The following is a 24,911-nucleotide window of genomic DNA, read 5'->3' on the forward strand; positions in this document are numbered from 1 at the left end:
AACCATGCCCACAATGGTAATGATGGCATTGCACCGATGGAGAGTAGACTGAGGGTGTGGGTCATGGTGATGATAGGGAGGGCCATAGTTTGAGAGAGGGGGAGTGCACTGAAGTCTAGGTCATGGTCAGTACATTGAGGTCAAATGACATGCTTCTGTGATGGTGGCATTGGAGCGGAGTTCGAGCGCCATAGTACTGACGGAGGTCAAGGACCACAGTGCTCCGTAAAACAGTTCAGTTCATGGAGTGAAGTCAATGGCATTGAAGCTGAGGGTCATTGTGAATATGTAGTTCAGTAAGGATCATGGCACTGGGGTGAAAACAACTGTGCTTAGTGGGTGGTCAGGGTGCTTTTGGAAAAGAGATGGTTCTAATGGAAAGGTCAAGGTGCTTATTGCAAGGGGAAGAGAAGCCCATGGCACAGATGGAGGCGACTGAAGAAAACAAGAGGAGGACAAAGAAAATGTGACTCTCTAGGCTAGGCCATTGCGCTTAAGATATGGGCCACAAAGTGGATAGCAATGGCCAAGACACTAAGAGAACTGCACTGAGGATGAGACGAGGTCACTAATTGTGATCTCTGGCAGTATGTGCTGCTCGGCAGCTCTGAATCCAGCCGGGGCCAGGCCCATCCTGGGAACCATGGTAACATTGCTGTTCTTCATGATGAGCAGTATTCCACTGCTTTCCTGTCCTAGAGATCTCTAGAGTCAAGAGGAGAGAACACAGGCACCAGCGACGCCCAGCTATTGTAGAAAAGGCGGAAGGGACAATACAGGACACTCAAATCCACAGAGGTGAGTGGAGCAGTAGGATATAATTCAGGATTCTCACATTCTCTGCCATAAGTATAACATGTGAAAGAGGAACGCAGAGGCCTTCGATCCTCAGCGTTTGTCACAGTAGGGGTTGGCTGAGAACTCGGGGACCTGGGGCCTCTTGGATCCTAAGAGTGGCACAACGGACACCCCACCCGTGCCACCGGGGACTTTAAGAATGGAGTGGTGTCAAACACAGGGGATATTGGTAATGTGGGGGTGGGTGTGGGCACACAGGAGCATCAGACCTAAATATCAATAGAAGAGGAAGAGCACATGGGCCTCAGAAATATGCAGGGAAGAACCCAAGAGCCAGGAGTGGGTGGAGGAGAGGATATATACACACACTTCGTAGAGCACCAGGAAACCGAAGTGCGGATGAAGTGGCCAACACTAGCCTCCGACCCTTTGGAAAAACACAGGTGCCTCAGGAACTAGGGATCGGCAGAGCAATAGAAGAATGAAAGTAATCGCAGATGGTCGCGCATCAATAGAATGAGGTGGAGGGGGAGCTCAGAACCCTCCTGGTCCAGGATTGGCAGAGTGGAATAGAGTTGGCAGAAAATACTCAAGCGGTCATTTTCCACAATCTCTTAAACGTGCGGAGGCAATAAGTGTTCTCATTCTACTCAGAGTGTTTGCATGCACTACAGAAGTCCATTAAAATGAGTTATCTTGCCACAGAGCCAATAAACGTTAATGCACACAATTACCACTTCAGATTTGTGCGTACAAACAGGTCATTACTTTAAACTTAAGCGCGGGAGGGGTGGAGCCTACAGTGATTCCTTATGGGAATTCAGCGGGAACATTCATGCCCTCAGCACCTAAGGGGATCATGAGTTTACCCTGTTTGCTTTGCTTTACTGCCAGTGACTGTGATCTGTTCTTCAGTGGCAGATAGTCTAACAGTCAGCTGTCTGGTGCTCAGGTAATTGTGGAGGTGCCTGGCATGACCAAGATGCCTGAGGTCTCCACACTCGCTCTGTCGGCTTTGTTGGTTCTGGACATCACAAATGTCCATGTTTTCCTCTGTTTTTTCAGATGACGTGTGTTTAACTCATGGCTCTAATTGATTGTAAGGAAAGATATGAGACTGGGGCACCTGCGCAGGGGATTTTGCAAGGTTGCCATCATTCCTTGTCTACTTTGTCTCACTTGGCCTCTGTGTGCTTCTTTGCTAAAATCTCAAACTATTCGCCGATAATCAATACTTGACACCTGCTCACTGCTCTGAAAATCCTTCTGTATGAGTTCGGGCAGCACATTTGTAAAGTGTTTAGAACACACCCTTTAGAGTTTCCATAAGTGTTTTACGTGGATCATCAAAGCTCTGACGTAGATTGCCAAATGTACCTTCTTATCTTACACGAAGCCATCGATGCTCAATGCTTGCTGTGTTTGCTCCGGACAATGTCTGCCCGAACATCTGGTTACTCCCAGGCTAAGCAGCTCTGAAGATCCAGCTGTGTCCATTGAAGAATTGAAGCCATGCGATCCTTTATCCTGCCTATTCTTCTAGGGGTCATCACTCTACTATGTATTTACGTTTACATAGGGCCAGCTGAAATCTTAGCTGTTCCTTGATCGTTTACATGCTTCAACATGAATTTGCTTCTTTGGAGTGCCTCTTTTGAATATAACGGAGATGGCTTAGGCGTATTCGATCAACTTGTGGATGGTTAAAGGAATTTTCTATTACTTGGAGTAATGCTTCCTTTTCTTAGTGTCTGCTGTTGTAAATATACTCAGACATAAAAATCAAATCCACACAATTCCGAGCTCAGCCTGTTCCATTGATCTTGGTCCCAGATGGAGCTAACCAGTGTGACGCTTTAATCCACCATGTTTACTCCTAGCATGCATGCAGTTTTTAATTTCCCTGAAGAGCTAATGTTCTTTACTCTCGTTTCCATACTAACATCAGTGCTAGTTATATGTTGCACTAACTCATTCTCACATGTTCCGCTGTCTTTAGCTCTGGACAGTCACACCACATATAGACAGTATCAGATTATGCTGCAATGCACCCGACCTGCTGATTTAGTTTATTTATTTATTCTGCATTTGTAAGGTGCTTATACGTCAAGTAAATTATGTTTCAAAGCGCCCACATGGCAACGGGGAGGGAGCAAGGGAGGAAAGGGAAACAGAATAGCAATGAAGAGAAAGAAAGAGGCGGTCCTGCTAGACCTTGTGAACTTTCAGAATGGGCAAGTGCAGAGAGAGAAGGGACGAGGGAGGGGGTAAGTGCTAGGAAATCTACCGAGGGAAGTGCTAGGGAGCAAGTTTCAGGCAACTCGTAAGTGCCTGGCAGAGATCACAGTTTCAAAATAATCCACGGCCTAACACCACTTGGGCATCAACTCCCTACCTGACCCAATTTATTGTAGTCCATTGGCAATGTATTCATGAACTAATGTAGTATAATGGCTCTGGACTGCTGTTTTTCTTCCTGTCAAAAGATTTTGTTGGTACTGTCGTGTGTTGTAAAGTAGCTTACTGCACAGACACCATGAGGTACTTGCATGGAAGTAAACTTCTTTTTATGAAGTTACAGGACAGCTTAGACTCAGATATCCAGAGGGACATCCACCGGGGGCCATCCTATCTCTCATCAGCTGCCATTCCTGGAACATCCAACAGGGATCACTCACGCTAAATTCTACCATAGAACACTCAGAACATCACATTCATATAGGTGCAGAGCAGATAGATAAGGATACAACACAACATAGTGTCATATTTAAAGATGATTTGATGTGAGTTTTAGGTTGAAAAATACATTAATGAGTTTCAGATAGAAGTTGGCCGATGTGCCAGGTCAACAAAGCACGGTAAATCAGTTCAACTTTTTTTTTAAAGTTGCCAGGATGGCAATGGGATAAAGGCCTAAAGAAGACAGGGGTTTATCACAAATGAAAGGGGGTGCTCCTGACTTGGAACAACAAAAATAAAAGGTGAAAGTGTGGACAAACTACAGAGTATATAGGTTTTCTGCATATTAGGCAAACTAGTGTCCAGGACATTCTCTAGGATATAGGCCTGGCAGGGTTTGTGACACAGTGTTGGTATTATAGCAGATTTCCTGACTCTCAAAAGCAGCCTCAGAAACAAGTCCCCAGCAGACATATTGCCACTTAAATGTGGTCTCAAAAACAGAGTGCCCGACTCACTGTTTCTGAACCTTCCAAGCAGGAATGGCCTGGTTCGCTTCTGCATCTCTTATTCACAGTGTCAAGGATCCAGTGCCCTGCTCGCTATTGAGGGATATGTTGACACACACATGTGTTTAGTGCCCACCTGACATCTCTTAGCTTGTATACCAAGTCTCAGGTATACAGCACCCATGTTGCCTCCTGAGAGATCTAGTGCCCAGGTCACTTTTGAAGGGAAATAATACCCAACATACCACTTTAAGGGCAAACGTGTCCAGCCTATTTGCCAGCAGTGTCATACCTGATGGTTCCTAAGCCCTTGTATGGGTTTCATAATCTGAACATGGACCTTAGCGCTTGCAGGTAGACCACCTGGCCTAATGCCCCCAGGGCATTTCCCGTCTACAATGGATCCGGTGAGGGTTCTGTGCTTTTTAGAGCCAGGCCCTGCACCTTCAAAACTAATGTCCTCAGGCCTTTTTCATAGGCAAGTTCTTCATAAGGACCATGTTTCATGCTCCAATATTGCATCGAGGTATTTTGCCCTTCTTAGGCAATTTTTGATAAGCTCAAGCACCTCAGAACTGTATTGGTTTCACCTGAAGACCCTCGGTACAGTTCAGAGCCTATAAGTGTCAAGGCAGCCTTCTTTGAATGCCTTGACACTTCCCTTCTTCTCATTCTAGCTCTGCAGCTGCAGCATAAGAAGAGTGTCCAGCTCGTTTGTCAGCAGTTTCATGACCGTTGGCTGCATCAAGCATTATTTCCATAATGCAGCAGCTGGCAGGTCACAGCTGCCCAGTTGTCAATTTAGAGAAAATCATGTTGCCTGATGTTTGTGAATTATTTTGTTCCTTTTACGGATGACTGTGTGGAATTGTGACTGCAGTAGAGCCAGGAGTAGAGGTGATGTGTGAAAGGATAGGCGGTGGGATCAGGTGATTGCAGTAGATGATATTGATGTCGATGCAGTGATGGTGCCTACAGGGGACGGTTTCTAGAGCTGTTAGGTGCCATTGCAAAAATGGGTACAAATGTAACACAAGAATTGACCAATAGTGCTACATCTCCTTCCATAGTGCTAGTGCAAACTCATAAGTCTTGAGGAAGGAGGGATGTAGAAATAGGAGCAAAAGAGTCCATATGGTGGGTAGAAAGTTACGCTCTAGACCACCCAATTCTACTCCATGTTATAGAGTGCTTCATTATGGGGGTGGATTGTTAATGTACCCCTGGTGCCCCTCATTTTCCGCACATTTAGAGTGAGTCTACTTGTACTTTCACATCTATCTCATTGTACATGTTCCAACTGTAGGAATATTTTGTGTTTTTATGCATTTAAATACTTGGATCACATAGGTGTAACATGCCAATAGCAGATTTTGTGATGAATCAGAGGTGGTCATCCCATAGACTCTGGCCTGGGACCCTTCCCATAGGGCCTGGGAAAGGCAGCCACTACCTGATCCTGACCCTGGGGGTGGTGTTCTGCTGGAGGATCACATGGGAGGGCACTAAGGTCAGGGTAATTGGAGAACCTCTAACCAACTTTCCTAGTGATCCCATGGTCTTAATGGCCTATTGTAAAATTGAAGACTTCGATGTTAAAATGAATCAGAACTTTAGGGACTTCAAGTCCTATAACACCCTTAGTACTGAGACGAGGAAAAGGGGCTCACAGGTGCAGAACTGTAGTATGCAGACTACTGGTCCTAATGACCCACAGCTCAGGAGCACTTTTAAATATTTAAAGCCCCTTCAGGTGCAGGTTATTGGACGGCAGCAGTGGGAGCAGCAGAAACAGAACAAAGAAGCCGCCGGAGCTGCTGCTGTGTTTCCAGCAGGACGAAGTGCCAAGAGAGTTGTAGGAGTCAGGAATTTAAAATGCAGAGATTGCACAACGAAGTGGTGCTGAGACTATCTGTCCTGTAGGAGAGAGGAGCACTCCTAATTATGTGTTCTAATCCAGTGGTTGGCGTTCACTGGAGTATGCAAGGAGCAAAGCAGGCTCCCTCTGCAGAAGGCGCGAGCAACGGGAGTGTGACCAGAGCTGTCAGACGCCCAAGTCATGACGAGAGAAGAAGTTAAAGCAGCAGGGGGGTCGAACGGAAGTGCTGGGAAAGAACTGTGAGTTGACCTTTGCTATCTAACACAGGGGCGCTCCGCAATAGACCATTTACTGAAAGCAACCTTTTTAAATATCGAACTAATGTATTAAAGTATTTTTGGTGTAACGCTTATATCGAGAGATACCGGATTGAGAAACATTGTAACCACCATTGCCAAAGTAAAGAGGGGACAATATTTGAACAAAATGAATGCAAGCTACACAAAGGGATATTACTTAAATGGGAAGATGATACCCAGCATTGGCTAAGCCAAAGAAAGGCAGTTATAAATATAAGGGGATAAAGATTTCCTAAAAAGGGAAACTTGGAAAAGAAACATTACCAACTGGTGTTGTAGAACCCAAAGATGGCAGGGCAGAAGCTCTCCTTGTAGAAATCATCAAGGGGGAGAGGAATACAACCTGCATTGCTTTTGGTAAACACATCAGTGGCACCACAAACAGTGACAATGTGTATTGTACCCTTATGGAACATGTTGTGGACCCTAATATTGTTGTTGAAAGTCAAAGACGTATCTAAAGTGTGAAACAGGCCTTGCCACAAAATACTTGTAGTAGTGGCATACGTTTTATCCTGGCAGGCGAGTATACCAGTAAAGGGGCTATTCGTAGTTATTCCTGGCAGGTAAGTGGACCAGGAAGTAGATAATTAAAGTACTGCAGTGTGGTTGAAGGTTGTGGTGTAAAGAAAGTGGCAAGTCCACTAATGTGTTATAATGAACTGTGCTAAAAACATCCTGACAAAGCTATATGATTTATGAAGAAGAAATGTGAAAGTGGTTGTTCTTCAAAGAAGAGAAATTATATTGAATACTGACTGGAAGTGTGAAGACAAAGGGCCTCATTATGACCCTGCCGGTCCGGAAACAACAGTGGCAGTAAACCCGCCGCCACCATTGTCTCCGGACTGGCAAACTACAAGTCCTGCAGGCATGGGGTGTCACTCCCGCCAGGTCTAACCTGGCGGGAGTAACGCCACCCGCCTGCAGATGGAAATGGAAACACTGGCACCGTTAATTACAGTGCCAGTGTGACCATGGTCCCCCTTCCCATGGAGTCCTATGACACTCCATGGGAATGGGGATTTACAGAATGCCGGCTCTGGAATTACCAGAACACTGGGGCTGCAATACCCGGTAATTCCGGCAACTCTGGAGCCAGTAAATCACTACGGGTCCGGCGGCAGCCTGCCGGTTTTTCCAGTACGGCTACCGCCAGACTCGTAATGAGGCCCAAAGTCTTTTTGGTGTATTGAGCAAGAGTTTGTGGAAACTTTGACAATCATTTTGAAGTGATAAATCCTGTTTAGCAATAAGACAATCCAAGAGCGAAAAGAACTTTGTGTTGAATTTGGAGCAGAACTTGGCTAGTGAAAATAACTTTCTTGATAGGAAATTTGGTTTGGAAAATATTTAATTAATCCTGGGGAAAAGGATCTGACCCTGGTTACAAGGATACATGGTTACAAAGTTTATTTTTAAATATAAAAGTTATTTTGTTGAGTTTGAACAGCCATATGATAACTGTATGATTGTGTTGAATCTACAAGGGTGAGGGACAGATACCTTTTGGTATTAGACTGTTTTCCTTTAGTCTTGGACTGACAGGTAGGGACATCCTCGTTAGGTTGGGGAAAGCAAGGCGTTTATGTCAGCCTTATTGTTTAATAAAATGGCCACTTGTAAGAAAACACTATGTACTTGTCCATCTCACATTTTTGACCCCTCACAATTTAAATAATCCCATCCCACAATTCTGGGCGAAGAACTTACAGTGTGGTGTTCAGAAATTGATATCTATTTAAAATAATAATGTAACCTCGACTAAGTTGGTCTCAAGCTTTACATCATTGAGATCACCAGAGTGTTATAGAAAAAACAATAATCAACCAAAAAACGAAATTACCAGCCTCCATTGAAATTGTTTGTTTGTTTGTTTATTGAATTTGTAACACGCACCAAACCCGTAGGTAGCTGGGTGCAGTGAATACAAAAAGGATACTTGAAGCTTAAGTTACATAGTCAGGCAGATTACATATATATATATACAGGTAGACAAGACTGATGTAAAGTGAATGTCAGTTCGGCACAATAGGCAGGTAGTGTGCTGTTGCAGGAAAAAAAAGAAAAGTACAAGGATACGCATCTATAATATATAATAGGTGGCAATAGTCAAGTAGGTGCTAGGAAGCAAGACTGAGAACAGTGTATAGGCTTAGGCAATGCATTTCGGGGAGATGGATAGCAAAAGAGCTATGAGTGGCGGAGAAGGTTAATCCATGTTTCTAAATAGTACCGGTTACCTGTCCATACAAGCATTCATTCAAACAGTCTACATATAGATATATTGTATTCTAAAAGATACTAGACACTTTAATATGTATATTCTACATTTGCTTCCGTCTAAACACCAGCTTCTTCATTAATAACATTCCAACATGATGCGAGTGTGTTAAAAACATTTGATTTTCTCCAGTATCATGACAAGTATGGTATCCGAGAAAGTTAACTGAGCTATTTATTTAGAGTACTCTTACAATAAATGTTACTTTCCTCTGAAGTCACATGTGTACTGTGTTCTCAGAATATGTGAGTGCAGCTCTTTCAGCATATGCGCGTGCGACTTTCACTAAGCATGTGTGTCTTACTTGCAGTCGATATGTATATGACTGTGAATACAGGTAAGTATATAGCTTTAAATTCATTTGTGTGTGTGTGTGTGTGTGTGTACTTTTTTCATGGCCAAAATAGGACTTTGGCATTTCCATCACTCTGAAGACCTAATTCATGGAACGTTTAGCGTGGTGCAAAGTGCCTAATTCACAGAGCTGTGCAAAGTGTATTTTTAAGGGTGTGTGTGTGGGGCAGGATACAGAATCAAGATTGTAGACTACTAACATTTGTATGTCGGAATGGGAAACTGCTGCACCTTTCAAGATCAATTTATAAACCTGACATTTCTGGTGTTTGCTTTGGAAAAACAGCCATGTTATCTCTTTCATTTTAGGTGAAACAAATAATGGAGGAAGCTGTCACCAGGAAGTTTGTTCACGAGGACAGCAGTCATATCATTGCATTGTGCGGTAAGCAAACCTTATGTTTAACATGGGTAATGCGCCTCATTCTTCTATTATATTGCACAGAGCTGCGTATGACGGAGACATATATGACATTTTAAAGTCGTTAATGAAACAGGTTTGTGAAAGAAGAAAGAACTGGCCCTGTTCGGGGTCGGTATCACACAGTGAGAACTGAATTCTGGTTGGTTTGACCACTGTATCGAACACACTGCCATTCATTCCTGCCACTTGCAGAGTTTCACTGCATGGATGAGTAGTCGACAGGGGCAGGTTGCATATTCTGCATCTTGGGTTGGCACCCTATGGCTCTCCAGAGGTTTTGGACTACGACTCCCATGGTGCCTGACCATTAACTAAGATGGGTCTGCCCTAAGTTGTAGTACAAAACTTTTGCGAAGCCACAGGTTGGAGAACCCTGTTCTGCATGTTACACAGCTGCGTGATGTTTCCACATATTGAAGTTATTGTTCAAGGTGACTCCGCCCATTACTGCTGAGTTTCAGCTGCTCTTCAGAGATTGGGCCTCATTATAATAGTGGCGGGAACGGTAAGAACGGTGGAAGTAAACCACCAGCAACGTTCATACCGTCCCACTTCATTGTGAGTTCTGCTCGCAGTGTCCTGACAGCCCACCGGGCTGTGCGGCACCCGCAAGCAGAACTCGTGATTGCCCCCGCACCGTTATCAACGGTGCCGTTGAAACCATGCTCCCCACCCCCATTAAGAATGGGGATTGGTAGACCGGCAATACCGCCACCCGCGAATGAGCAATTACCGGCCCATTCATCTCATAATGGGCCGGTTATTGCCCAATTGTGGGTGGTGGGGCCGGTAGCGAGCATGGCGGTAGCCGTGCCTGCCATACAGGCATGGCTACCGCCATGCTCGTAATGAGGCCCAATGTCTTCTGTAGGTATTGTTGAATGTGATTATTATACAAGCAGATAATTATTCTCACATGCGCTTTTCATTTTTTTTTCAAGAGCACGCCTCTGCTTTGAAGGTAACGAACAAACAGCCTCAATTTAGGCGAGACAGCGTGTTAAACTAAGGCGTAAAATTAAGGCGCAATAGTTTTGTTCCGCCATTTGACGACGAGTCTCCTCATTTTACAGCACTGACGAGAGGAGGAGGGACACGGAGCGAAGATAAGATCTGCAGCGTGTGCACCACCTCCTTCTCGCGAGCCCTCCTCGTGCACTTGCAGGAGATTTTCATATAGGCGTGCAACACATGGATTACGCCTCAGTTTTGCACCTGGTCATGAGCAGGCATTGTAAATGCTTCCTGCAAAGTGTATTTGGAAGGAGCGTTCACGTTTCCATGAGAGGTTGTTTTTTTTATTTTAACATGTTTAAAGCGTGGGCATCGAGGTGCTGTGACAGCAATGTTTTTTTTATTGCATAATTTTTTTTTTGTCTTAGTTGCGTTTTTTATAACACGCTTAAACACCCAGAGGTTTCTAGGCTCGGACCCACTGTGTTGCTTTGTGTCGTCTTGCTTCCAAAGCACCCACGTTGCCACTGAGCTATCCTCCCGGGATGAAATAAAAGGGTAAAAGTGATTTTGCCTCACTTTTGCTCCCCCCGTGTCCACTGTGGCTTGTGGATATTTAAAATTGCCTGCATGGGACTCACTGCACCTACCTGCTAACGTTGATGGTCCGTGCGGGCACTTTATGTTTTTCTGTAAATAAGGCTGACCCTGGCTACTTGCCACCCGAGTCTCCTGTATGTGCTTCTCGATTGGGACTAAAATATGTATCTGGGTGAGGTATGGGTCCCGGGATGGCGGACCAGTTTCCCGTTTTTTAATGTATGAGTTTACTATCGTTTTAAGTTTTTTGTGTCAGCAATTTTTTACTGGTTTTAGGAAAAGAGTAAGGTTGATCGGATAGGCAAATAACTCGCTGTCCTGTGCTCCCTGGTCCATGGGGGGGTTGTTGTGTCCACTAGTCTGAGACAGAGGGTTGTACCTACAGTACGCCACCCGTGGTTCTTTCAGTCGAGGCCTATTTTCTGTTGGAGTAGTGCGTGGCGTGGTACTAGACACAGTTTGAGTTAGTTTTAGAAAAGTAATAACTCTTCGCTTGCATGCTAGGAAGTATCATTAATTAATTAATTGACCTTTTACTACATGCTTAATGCCAGAGACCAGGCTATAAGTGTGGGACCCGGATTCGAACCTGTGTTGCTCTGCGTTGTCTTGATTACAAGACCAAGACAAATGCGCTGCCCCTGAGCTATCCTCTTGGATTTTATGCACTTTAAAAATAAAATTTACCTTCAGGAAAGTCAAAACCTCCAACCCTAATGATGATGATGTTTTGTACTGAGCATTTCTATAAAAAAGGCAGCATCATTGCAGTTGTAGGACAGTATATGGTAAATGTTAGTCAATGCAACAATGCTTTCTTGCTTTGGTGTGAACTTTTCTTACACGTCTGAAGACTGAAGCATTCAGATTTCATCATAAATTGCATGGTTTGGCAGTAACAACCAACATTGAAATTTGGGATGAACTTTCACAGTTGAACAGTGTTTGGTGATAAAACTGATAGCCCTTGATGAATTTCCTTGCAATAATGAGATCACATTTATTAGGAAAGAAACATGTTGGGTTTTAGGAGGTTTTTATGAATTTGTATGATGAGAGCAGTATGAATGGTGTGAGAGATGAGTGGTGTTTGAGAGAATTAATTTAGATGTGATTTTGCACAGCACTAGTCACTTCACTATTTGGGAACACAATAGGAGTTGTTCCTTTTTTGCACTATCTGTTTATTCCTCACTGTGACAACGTTATTGAACTAATGTGGATTCATGTATTATGTTTTTAACTATTTTGTGATGTTATTAAAATATGTAATATATTGAATTAACTAGTATCTTCCGCTAGTAACAGGCCCTGTAGCTATAAGCGCTTTTGTTGTTTGCTAGCAATAGGTGACTAACCTGATTGAGGGATTGCTTGTTGGTGTTGTTCCCCCATGCCTCTTGCGGTTGTTGTTTGGCTGTGAACATTTCTTCAACAACAGCAAGGGATTCCTTCTCAGCCAATCATTGGGGCCTCTACTGACATCTTCTTATGCTAACATGCCCAGATTGTACCTTAAACATCTAATAAGCATACCAATCGCGCCAGATGCAGGTCAACTGCACACCGCGTCCTGAATAGCATCAATGTCAGAACACGTCACCTCTCAACAGGCCGAGCAATGCATCCTTGCACTATGACGCATGAGTCACCTCAAGTGTTCTTGACATAAACCACATAGAAATAGATCCACATGCATTACTTGGGTACTTCCAAACCACATGCATCAACACAATAGCCAAGCCATCTTGCATTTCACCTCTGTCTCCACTAAGATAATGCAGCACTCTTTTTGCAGAGGGCATGCCAACGCCAGCGGAGAACGGTGTACAACCCAATAAAATAACTCAACATAACACTGGGGTCTGCAGTCTATGTTTCGGAAGATGTTGTAGACTACATCTCCCATCAGCCTTAACCAGAGTTTTCAATGGTGAGTGATCATGGGAGTCGCAGTGCAAAACATCTGGAGAGACACAGATTGCAGACCCCTGACATAACATTGCATTAGTCATTTCCCTCTCTGACCCCTGAGGCAAAACTCATGATTAAGAAAGTTCGAGTGGGGACAACAGAAATGCTGCCCTCCCCATCCCCCCGGCCCTCTTTGGTGATGACGTTCATGCAATACACAGTTAAAGAATTCTGGCTCTCTATGCTTCTGGAAAGATCAGAGTCCTTGCAATCTCAATCTTCCATTGCTCTGTGTTGGTTTCGCGAGGCAGCAGTTTTCAGTTTGCCTCATTTGTGTTGGTGAATGGGTCAGTTGGTGGGAAAGCCATCCTTGACTGCACCTATCTTTGTGGAGGGCCCTCAGGAGCCCTCAAAGGATGTGCTGCAGATGGTATTTGCATAGGGGCCTACAGTCAAATTGCGCTTTGCAATGGGCGCCGCATGAAAACAGGCAGGTATTTGGTATTGCTGAAGGGCCATCAACGCCCATTCTGTTAACTGTCACTCCAGCAGGGGAAAATGCACATTGTGTTGTGTACCCAGCAGAGGCCACATCCTCTGTAACCCTGCCTCAGCGTCTCATCTCTTGCCCCCAGAATAACTGTTCCCACTCTCTGAATGTGAGTGGATCCCACCAGGACCTCATCAAATTACCGTGTTAACTCATTCATTCAAATGAATATAGATTCTCTCTCGGGACCTGCTTTGATATTGACATGTAAGAGGTGCATCTCTTCACGTGAACCAATGAAGAATGCTGCTGACATGCAACCTGTTTGGTGTATGACATATCTTTGGTATTACATAAAGCCAAGGCAAGCAACTATGAGGCTGCTGGAGCCTGGGTAGTTATGGAACAGAGAATAGAGCGTCATTCCAAGACAAGCCTCAGTGCCTACTCTACTCATAGAGGGTGATGGGCAGAAGCAATTTTTTCTATTTCTACTTTATGATGTATTATGGGTAAATAACATTTTCAATTGATACTTTAGTATACAATGGGCTTGGTCTGCTTCTATATCTCTAGATTAGATGTTCTTTCTAGGTCACAGACTTCATCCTAAGTAACCTTCTCTGGGCAGGCCTCTCTTGCCATCCAAATGAGCATGATCACGCCTGGATACCATTCTATATGTATAACCCTGTTTAGGCAGTGTAGCAATACCATATACATAATATTATCCTGCTGAAACTGCTTAGGCCAGGCCTTCACTGCCATCGAAATGAACATGCTTAGTCCCGGACACAGACCTATCTTCATGACCTTGCTAAGGCAATGTCACAATACCATGTAAACGGAACGACGTAGGGAGAAATACGATCTAATTGAAGCTGCTTAGGCCCGCCTTCAATGCCATCCAAATGAAAATGATTTTGCCTAGCCAACAATCTGCCTACATGACTCTGTTAAGGCAGTGTGACAATACCAACTAAATTAACCAGGATGTGACCATTACACTATCCTGTTAAACCTGCATAGACCAGAACTTCACTGTCAATGAAATCCAAATGAACCTGCCAAGGAAGGATACCACTCTATACATGTTCCTGCTTATGCAGTAAACAATACCTTGCCAATATCCCTGCTTAGGCTAAGGCAATAATACTATTCTATTAAACTTGCTTTAGCCAGGCCTTTAATACCATCCAAATGAGCCTGCTTAGGCTGAGACAGTAACACTATCCTAATAAACCCTGTTAAAAGCCAGATCTTCATGCCATATGAGTAACACTTTAGGCTTTAAGCACAAAGCAGAGACCTTGCTATGGACCCGTTGCTCGGCGATGGTAATAGTTTGAGAAGCAGCAGAAAGAAGGGGCTGGAACTACTAAACTCGGTGAACGACATCCAATATTCATGTGACCAGCGTAGACATATGGACTGGCATGCAATGATGAGTCCTACAAAGAAAAACTGTGCTGTGACTGAAACCATAGCGGGGAACAAAAATGAGGAGGGTTGGGTTGAGCCAACTGACATGAATGATACAAACTTGAAAAAACAGCCTGTAACAGTAATGCCACGTGTAAGCGACCGCTAGGTACAATGAATACGAAAGTGATCACAATCACCACATCCCAATTCCATGCCCAAGTTCATAGCATGCCACCAGAAACCACGGATAACGAGCAGTTGGAAACAAGTGACATGATGGGCACGTGCTTCGATCACACCACGGGGAGTCCAGACTTGGACCAAAACCTGTTGCAGGATTAACGGGGTGGCAACGTACCATCCGCCCAGTTACAGGGCCTTTCAACTGTTGACAGACCAAGCTTTGATAATCTTAAAAACAACATCTACCAAGGTGATGGAGGGAAGGCATCTGAGCTGGGGCTCTAAGGGACACTGCTGTTCTTCCACCCACAACCTTCTCACCACTGGCCCAACTGCGGGAGACAAATAACCTAAAAATGATGGATATGACTCAGAACCAATTAACCACGTACTTGGACGGAGCCCCTGTAAAAACTGAGACTGCTTTCCCAACTTAGGAGAGATCAAAGACGTGGAGGGCACATAAGAGGAAATGGAGGGGAAGGGAGGGAGGTCGTACCAAAGGGATTACAGACCCTAGCCCAGACTTAAGCTTGGCCCAATTGGGGAGAATGCACTCTAATTGACAGAATGCAGGCCGACGTGTGACCTCCACAAACCAGTAGCCTGGAACTAATGGCAAAAAAGGGGCACTGGTCTCACTAACAAGCTTGCTTGAAACCAGACTAACCACAGACATTCAGCGTATTGAGAGAATGCTACAAGAAGTTGATTCAGGGAGGGTACATCCTGTTCTCCGATGAGTGGTAAACACAGACCCAGAATTAGGATTTGAAAAATCTATGGATCGTTTGGGCGACCTGAAAAAACACTATTGGAGGCATCATACCCGGGGCCCAATGAAAACAGAGATAAAGAGGCACAAACTAACAATGATGAGTCCTCTCTCTCACTGACCACCAACTCCTCCGTGTCGGAAGAACATTTCCCAAAACCCAAAAGAAGGCCGATGGAGGCTCTCAAAAATCTGTGCTTACAATATCTCTTGCCTCTTTCCTGAAGCTGTATGAAGCCATAAACGACACAACATGCACAGAGGATAGCACAGGGGCAACGCACTGGTCTTGGAAGCAAGACCACGCAGAGCAACAGAGGTTAGAATCCCAGATCTGCGCTTAAAAACCCAACTGAGAAATTAAGCGCGTTATAAAAAACAAATAAAATAAATAAAAATAAAATAAATAAATAAATAAATGAAGGATCAGGCAACTGTGATAGCCATGTTGCATGCAAAAATGCTATTCCTAGAAGACTTTGTTACAGCTACACAGGCAAGACCTGAACCAGTAACTGTGACAACAGTTACACATAAAATCATTAAAGAAAAAGCAGGTGTCCAATCATACCCAACGACGAATATAAAAATCACTGGACCAGAGGAGGTACGGCTCGAGAATGTTGTTGGTTCTCGGAGACAATTTGACTCATGTACGCATTGATCAAATGCTGCTCCTAATCCAGAGAAGTGTACTGCTGATCACTCACCTGAAGTCCAATATACCTTCCAAGCAGTGGACAGGACTTCAATGCCACCCAAGCCTATGACTGAGAATTCCAGACAGGATGAAGAACCGGCAGCCACTAGCTTAGACATAGATGCAAAGACCAGTAATACACAGTCAGGGAGGTGTGAGTTGGCATGGGTGCCTGGGGAAGAGGACTGCCCTGCTTCATGGGGATTGGCTGTGTTGATCTTTCTTGTTGCCATTTGAGTGCCGGCAGGCTGAACCTGCCCCCGAATGAAGGCCCCTGTCGGTCCCTTTCCGAGCCTGTGAGGGCCCCCTGCCATGTTCCCCGGATTTCGCACACACCTCCCTTGCGACTAACATGCCGGACCATGGTAAGGCCCCATCATCCTCACCACTTGCACAGCTCATGGTCTGCCATAACCTGCCCTCTCTCACTTGCTTACTCCGGCCCAAAGCACTCCCTCTCACCCCTTTCTTGGGCAAACTCATGGAGAAGTTGATTATCTCCCAACTACCCACAACACTGAATCTGCTAGCTGCCTCCACAACCACCAGTCTGGCTTCAGAGCATCTACAGGCATGGAGACTGCACTCCTGAACACCTGTGAAGACCTGCTCTCAAACCTGCATTCAAACTCTCCCTCATTTCTGATCCTTCTCAGTCTTTCCTCTGCCTTTGTCACGTTCAATCATGCCATCCTCAAAAATTGTCTCTATGATATCCTTGGCATCATGGACAGGTCACTGGCGTGGCAGGACCTACTTCCTTTCAAGCCGACCCTCTGAAGTGTTATTGGGCCCTTTCCTATCCTCCACCTCACTCACTACCTGTGGCGTCCATCAGGGCTCTATCCTATTGCCATGGCTCTTCAATATCTACCTTGCCCTCTGGTCCACTTGATCTCCACCTTCTATCCTCACTTCCAGTGCTATGCTAATGACACTCAGCACTCCTTTAAGCTCCTGTCTACCTCCTCTCCTTTCTCTCTCATACCTGATTGCCTGACCTCTATTCAGGCATGGCGCTCTGCTAATGATATCTGCCTCAATGCCAGTAAGACTGAGATCCTTCTCATTGGGACAGCTGCTCCCTGTTTCCCTCCCTCTCTTGGACCACCCTCCTTGGGTCCCCTCCCCTCACCTTCTTGTGAGGCTACAACAGTGCTTTAAGTGGGGTAAGAAATTGAGGGGGGGCCCTCGTTTCGGGCGTGGCTTTCATTGTGGGCGTGGCCTAAAAGTGCACAAATCATAGTAAGGTGCGCAAACAAATATATACATTTATGTGAGCATTTATATGTTTGTATGTGTACTACTATGGTGTGTGTACTTTTCAAGCCATATTTTATAAACATAGCAATGTTACATATTTCTATGTTTATAAAAGGTGGCTTGAAAAGTGCACAAACCATAGTATTTTACGCACACTTGTGTGCTTACCTTACTATGGTTTGTGTACTTTTCAAGCCACCTTTTATAAACATAGATATTTGTAACATGTTTCTATGTTTCTAAAAGATGGCTTGACACATAAACAATTCAAGGCATCTTTTATAAAGCGTTGATGACGGACAAAACAAACCGCAAGGTGGCTTTGTCCGTCGACAAAGCTTTATAAAAGATGCCTTGAATTGTGCACGTTTCAAGCCGTCTTTTATAAACATAGAAATATTTCTACCTTTATAAAAGATGGCTTGAAACGTACACAGTTCAAGGCATCTTTTATAAAGCTTTGCAGACGGAGAAAGGCACATCGGGCTCTGTGATCTATCTGCTCAGAGCACATAGATCACTGAGCCCGAGGCGTCTTTCACCCTCTGGAACCCGCGGGCTCCGTGATTTAATCTGCATATTAGATCACGGAGCCAGCGGGGGTCAGTGACCTGGGGAGGGAAAACAAAGGGACAGTAACTTCCTCTGATGACCCTGATGAGGGGTCATCAGAGGGAGTTACACTAACTGACGGAAGTGCCGCCAGCCTCAGCGTCGCTGTGGCTGGCTGGCACTTCTGTCAGCTTGGCCGACATAATGACGGGCGCATCTCCCGTCGCGGCTGCGGCCGCGGCGGGATAATGCATCCCGCCAATGTTGTGTGGGAGGGGGCCGCGGCTGGGCCCCGGCTGGGCCCCGGCTCAGCCCCACTTTCTGGAGACTGCCGGGGCCCGGCCCCGGCAGGCGCCGGCCCACTTAAAGCACTGGGCTACAAACCTTGGGGTCATATTTGACTCTTCTCTCTCTTCCTCCCCGTACATCTCAGAACTTGCCAAGAAGTCCAACTTTCAGTTTAACCTCCTCAGAGGCATTCTCCCTTCCCTCACCTTTCCCCAGAAGCTCAATGTCTCCAGAGATCTCGTTCTCTCCAGGTTGGACTACTGCAGAAGCCTCTTACTCAATCTGCCGCTTTCGTCCCTAAGCCCTCTTCAACTAATCCAGAATAGGGCTGCAAGACATCCTTGGCCTCAAGCCCAGGGACCACATCTCTCCAGCCCTAAAATCTCTCCACTTTCTCCCGCGACCACAAGGATCACATTCAAGACTCTTTACATCATCCACAAGGCTGCTGTCTGGGGCCTGGGACCCCTCTACATCCAGCTTTCTCTCCCCAAATACCTCTCTGCTAGAGTGCTTCAGTAACACCAACTCTCTGCAGGTCAGATGCTTCTCCAAGCAGAGAATCGGTGGGAGATCACTTTCCTAGGCAGGATCCTCCCTCTGGAATGACCTCCCTGCCCCCCTAAGACTTGAGCTGGATCTTCTTAAGTTCCAGAAACTTCTCAAGACTTTCCTCTTCTCCTCCTCTTTCCCTCTCCCTCTCTCCCCCTCCCGTGTTAATCTCCCTCTACCGCTGAGACTGGTGCCTGGTCCCTTATGAGTCTTAAGGGGGACTCTCCTTTCTTGACAAGTCTCCACCAGCATCCCTACCAGCACTTGCCTTCGGGCACCCTTCCTGGACTAGCCTGTGTCGGGTTCACCCCGTCCACCGCACATGTCCTCCCACTCCCACTCTCCCCCGGCACCTGTGCACTTGCTCATCCACTGGGCTCCCAATTCTGTACTTAGACCCTTCCAACCTCCCCATCGAAGCCCTTTCCCCTACTTCAACCCTCCCCTACACTTCTTTGTCTTTACACTTGCACGGTAGGACTGTCACAAGGTCTAGTACGACTGTTACTGCTGTTTTTTTCCCTATGTCCCGCGTCCCTATTTTGCCTTGCGGCACCTGGAAACACTTATGCATAGGCTCATACAAATGTCCATTAAATAATAAATACATAAATAAAGAGCCCCTGAAACCTTCCAAGTCTTTAATAATAACAAAAGAAAAAGGCAAGGGAGGAAACCGCCGGCAAGTAAAATAAAAAACAGATGAAGATGAAATCAAATGATTCAAGAAAGGTCTCGAGAAATCTAACATTTCCCCTTTCACTGACCACCTCCCCAGAATATCTAGTGAAGGGGCCTAAAAACACTCAATATGTGACTGAGGAAATTACCAAAATACATCTTCATCTGAGCACAGGGAAAGGTGACAAGGAGGACGTGATTATGGACATTCTGCTGAATGTATCTGTTTACACGAAGGATCCAGAAGAAGATCCTCAAGAAATTCTCATCAATACACCACCAAAATCATCTCTGTTCTTAACCATGGAACTGAAAAGAAGGAGAGTGGTTGAACAATGGATACTAGATGGTAAAACAACACAAACCATAGACAGCAAAAATAACCATTGCGAAAAGGAAGATAAGCCAACGACCACTGGGGATATTGGAAATCAGTGTGTTTACCAATTATCCACCAAAGGGAGCTCTCTGGACCCCCCAAAATCCCCAGATTTTATGACTCTGGTGCAGAAATATCTGAGAGCAGACTCCAATGGAAAACTAACACTAAAAGACTTCAAATTACGGATAATTAAATCAATCCAAGCCAAAGCAAAGTTTTATGAACCAATGCTAGGAAGTCTGCGTTTCAGGATGGCCAGCAGCCGACACCCACATCAAGATCTTGGGGACTGGCACTGGACTCCTCTACTAAAAACAAGGACCAGCACAAGAACAACAAATTTACTAAAAACGAATACAAACTGAGCATTCCAGACACAAACCTAGACATAGATGCAGAGACCAGTAATAAATAGTCAGGGAGGTGTGAGGTGGCACGGGTGTCTGGGGAAGGGGATGACCAAAGAGTCCCTGAAACATTCCAAATCTTTCATTCTAACAAAAGAAAAATCCAAGGGAGGAAACCACCAGCGAGTAAATTAGAAAACCCAAAGCCACCAATGAAGATGAAATCAAATGACTCAAGAAAATTCTTGAGAAAACAAGCTGTTTCCGTTTCACTGAGCACCTCCCCAAAACATCTAGTGAAGAGGCCTAAGAATGCCAAAATACAGCTCAATCTGAGCACAGGGAAAGGTTACAAGGAGGACGTGATTATGGGTGATTGGCTGAACGTATCTGTTTACACTACAGATCCGGAAGAAGATCATCATCATCAAGAAATCCTCGTCATTACACCACCTAAATCACGTGTGTTCTTAACCATGGAACAGAAAAGAAGGAGAGTGGACAAACAATGGAAACTAGATGGTAAAACAACACAAACCATAAACAGCAAAAATAACCGTGCAAGAAGGAAGATCAGCCAACGACCGCTGGGGATATTGGAAATCATTGTGTTTTCCTTTTATCCCCCAAAGTGAGCTCTTTGGACACCCCAAAATCACCAGAGTTCATGACTCTGGCACAGAAACGTCTGAGAGCAGCAGACGAACAATGGAAAATAAACATTAAAAGACAAATTACGGATAATGAAATCAATCGAAGCCAAAGCAAAGCCTTATTAACCAATGCTACGAAATCTGTGTTTCAGGATGCCCAGCAGCCGACACCCACATCAAGATCTTGGGGACAGGCACTGGACTCCTCTACTAATAACAAGAACCAGCACAAGAAGAACGGATAGACTAAAAAAACAAATTACCAAAAGGTGAGTGGGTCAACTGTATGTTGTTGGAGCCATTGGTGAAATCCAAGGACAACTTAATCCTGAACAGAGGAAAAATCCTGAAGTTGTTCCACTTCATTCCCAAACTGAGAGCAATTTTCTCATGAGACATAAAAGTGGTGGAATTCATTAAAGACAAAGTGTTGGATAGGGACTATCTGCACTTAGACTCAGGCATGGTGTAGCAGATGTTACCGGGGGCCTTCCCACTTTTCTACCATTTGGTTTCAAGAGAAGAGTAGTATATAACTTACCCACCAACCGAGACACTCGAAAGTCTGATTGATCTCTAAACACAAATGATAACACAGCTCCCAACAACAATGTCATGTTAAAACGTAGTATAGCTCACTCAACAAAGGAGGAGCTGATGTCATCAAACTTAAAAATATGTATGGAAGTACCATTAAAAATTACCATCAGAACAACATAATTACCATCAGAACAACAAAACAAGTCAAAAGATAAATTCTGAGGGGTCAATTACCCATTAATCCACCTTCGGCAAAAGAAATACATGGTCGTGAATGGCAGAGGTCCTCATAACAAACACAAAGCTTTAGCTAACGCATCAGTCATTGCCAGGAAACATAGTATTGGCATCCTGTAACACATGGGGCTACACCCATCTGTTTAACAGCAGTGCTTATAAATTTGAGAACTTCAATTTGTTGTTTTTCCAGAAACTTTGTTATGCTCTACTCCTTCCCTAGATGGCTTTACAATAGTTTTCAACCTAGCAATAAAGGGATTGAGAGGGAGCACTCCTCAGGGCTATTGTTTGCCTTGAAAATAGGCAGTGGGATATCGGTGGCGAATTGGGAACACAGAAACCCCTACATGCAAGCCTTGGAACTCAAATGGGATCCTAAATTATTTACGGAACTCAGATCAACACTTTTAATTCATCTTTATTATTACCCATTGGCGATTAGTGAGGAGCCCTTCACAGAAGTAGTGAGGGAACTAATAGACTCAGCATATACACAGCTAGGTACTTGGACCATTATTTTGTGTGAAGACCTGAATTTATCATGTAGTCCATCAAGGTATAAGTCGAAGACCAGAACATGGTGCCCACACTCCCCGGCAGAAGAAAGAGGGCAGAGGTGGACACAATTGATGGAGGAACACGATCCTCACATATTAAATTGATGCACGCAGGGTGATATATCGAGTAGCCCGACTTGGCACAGAGGTTACCAGTTGGCAACTCTGGACTATGTTTTTGTTTCAGGTAATGTTTTTCCATTTATAAACAAATTCAAACTAGTCAAATAGGGATCATACAATTACTGTGCCGTTTTTACAGCAACCACCATAAATGTCGATTTTCTTTTTATTTTGACCCCCATATATATGTAGGGGGATGGGTACAGAATATAATGAATGTAGGGGGGAATAGGGGAGTTGCTGGTGGTCTCCCCCCTGCATATATATGGGGTGAAAAGGGTGTTGAAAAAAAAGAAAGTCAGCATTTTCGGTGTTCGCAAAACAGTGCAGTGATCACATAGATCTTTCAAAATGACCACTATTGACCACAACCTTCTGATAGTAAACGTGAAGGCTGAGAAAGGGGCCAAAAAGCAGGTTTAAACAAATAAGATCGAAATAAGCCACAGATAAAAATCTGCTGCATATGAGCGAACACAAAATTGAAGGCCTGATCGCCCGATATGAGGACCGGACAGCTGACTGGGCAGATTGAACAAATCTAGAGGCAGTAAATTATCTTTTGATCGTAACAAGATTTCTTGAAGCAAAAAGAGTGGGGGGAAACAGGCGGTCTGAACACCATCACTCATATGATGCAACAGTTGTCTTGGAGCAGAAACGTCTAAGACAAGACCTGAGACATACGACAAAAAGTCTCCCCCTCCAGGGAATTACCCAGAGCAATGAAATTGAGGAAACTACATTGCAAAAACTGGCTACTCAAATACAAAGCTACGATGTCGCACAGAGACACAGAAGTCATGTTAAAGCTTAAATGTAAGTCAAAGACAAAAGAGTTTTGGAGGCTGATTAACAGTATGGAGGCAACACAAGTATCTGCTCTATCAACGGTTGTCGAGTAGGAACTATGGATCACTTTTCTTCCCTCTTCTCGGCAAAGGATTACTGTCTGGAAATAGCCCAACGGTGTCCGTTCACCAGACCCTTGAACATACCGATTGAAAGAGAGGACATTGTGATGCAGATAAGCAGGGCTTCTAGAGCCCTGGGCCCTGACGGGCTTACAAACGCCGCACTGAAGGAACACTTAGAGAAGTGGGCTGACTTTATGTTCCTACTCTACACTCAGATATTAAAGGCAAGGATGGTACCCATGTCCTGGAAGTTGTCGATAATAATCCCAATATTCGAGAAGGGCAATAGGACCGACCCAAAGAACTACCAGCCTATTGCCCTTCTTGATGTGATTGAAAAGATCTTCACATCAATGGTGTTGCAGAGTCTGAGCAAATGGTCAAAGAATAGCGGCAAGTGTAACATGTTCCAGTCAGGATTCACAAAGGGGACAGGAACAAACGTTAACATCTTCATCCTCAATATTTGAATTGGCAGGGTATTGTTGAAAAATAAAAAATCTATCTGTGCTTTATAGAGCTTGCACAGGCCTTCAACAGCATTAACCGGAACCTTTTGTAGTTTAAATTGGAGAGATGGGGCTGCCCCAGTGACATCCTAGAGGCCATAAAAGCCCTATATTCCATCACCTCACTAAGAGTTAGATAGAATAGGGCAGGGCTTCTCTCAGAAGAGATACCAACAGCCAAAGGCCAGCTCTATTCATTCTTTTTATATCTGACTTGGGGGCCACATTGGACAAATAGCCCTGAGGGCAGGAGAAAAGCCGATAAATAGGCTATTATATGCAGACGACTTGGTTCTCCTGGACCAAACAGCCATCCGACTTCAACGATAACTGAACAAACAGATGGAATATGTCACAGAGAATGGCCTGGCGATTAATGTCCCCAAATCCAAAATACTGATCCTGGAACTGGCACAGGGAAGGAAGGGCAAACCCTTCTTATGGTACCTGGAGGCTGAGCCCTTGAAACAAGTAAAAGTCTTCCGTTATTTGGGGATACCGATTACCAGCAGCAGGGCTGACATCACAACTGAAAAAGCTTTGAGACAGAAGATAAAGAACTTACCCTCACGAGGAAGAAAATCACTTTAAAATGTGTTGACAATAAACTGAAGGTGGTGGCAGCATTGAGGTACGGGGCAGAAACTGCCTTATTCCTACCAGGAACAATGTGGTTGATTCTAGAGGGATTGTTTTGGAAAGCAGTATTAGGCATGCCGAGATCCACCCCAATCTGGGTGATTCGACTGGAACTGGGCCTGGTGTTTCTGTACGGAATGATGTGCTGGAAAATGTGTCCTTCTGTCGTAAGTGCATAGGAGATAGCCAAAGCCCATTGTATCGTTTGTTAAAAATGGCCCTCAACACAAACAAGGATGCAATACTTGTGGAGTGGAACTACGCCTGTAAACAGTTACTGACTGAGCTAGACACAGCGATAAACAATCTAAAGGCCTTTCCTGATAAAGTAAAAGCCAAAGTCTGGAGAACAGATTGGATACGTATGCAGATAGAGGGGAAGACCTATGAACTGCTCTACC

The 24,911-nt window shown here is 44.7% G+C and overlaps 1 protein-coding gene across 4 annotated transcripts in view; it reads left to right on the forward strand.

Moving 5' to 3' along the window:
* The window catches only part of SGSM2 (small G protein signaling modulator 2), a 1,574,436-nt gene that overhangs the window by 268,042 nt on the left and 1,281,483 nt on the right, over nucleotides 1-24,911 (forward strand). For all 4 annotated transcript variants that reach the window (XM_069614582.1, XM_069614584.1, XM_069614583.1 and 1 more), the window contains exon 2: nucleotides 9,112-9,187. In XM_069614582.1, the coding sequence (XP_069470683.1) occupies nucleotides 9,112-9,187 (76 nt within the window). The remainder of the gene's footprint in view (nucleotides 1-9,111; nucleotides 9,188-24,911) is intronic.

Source organism: Ambystoma mexicanum, chromosome 9 (assembly GCF_040938575.1).
Source record: "Ambystoma mexicanum isolate Mex_15411 chromosome 9, UKY_AmexF1_1, whole genome shotgun sequence".
NCBI classification, from domain to species: Eukaryota; Metazoa; Chordata; class Amphibia; order Caudata; family Ambystomatidae; genus Ambystoma; species Ambystoma mexicanum.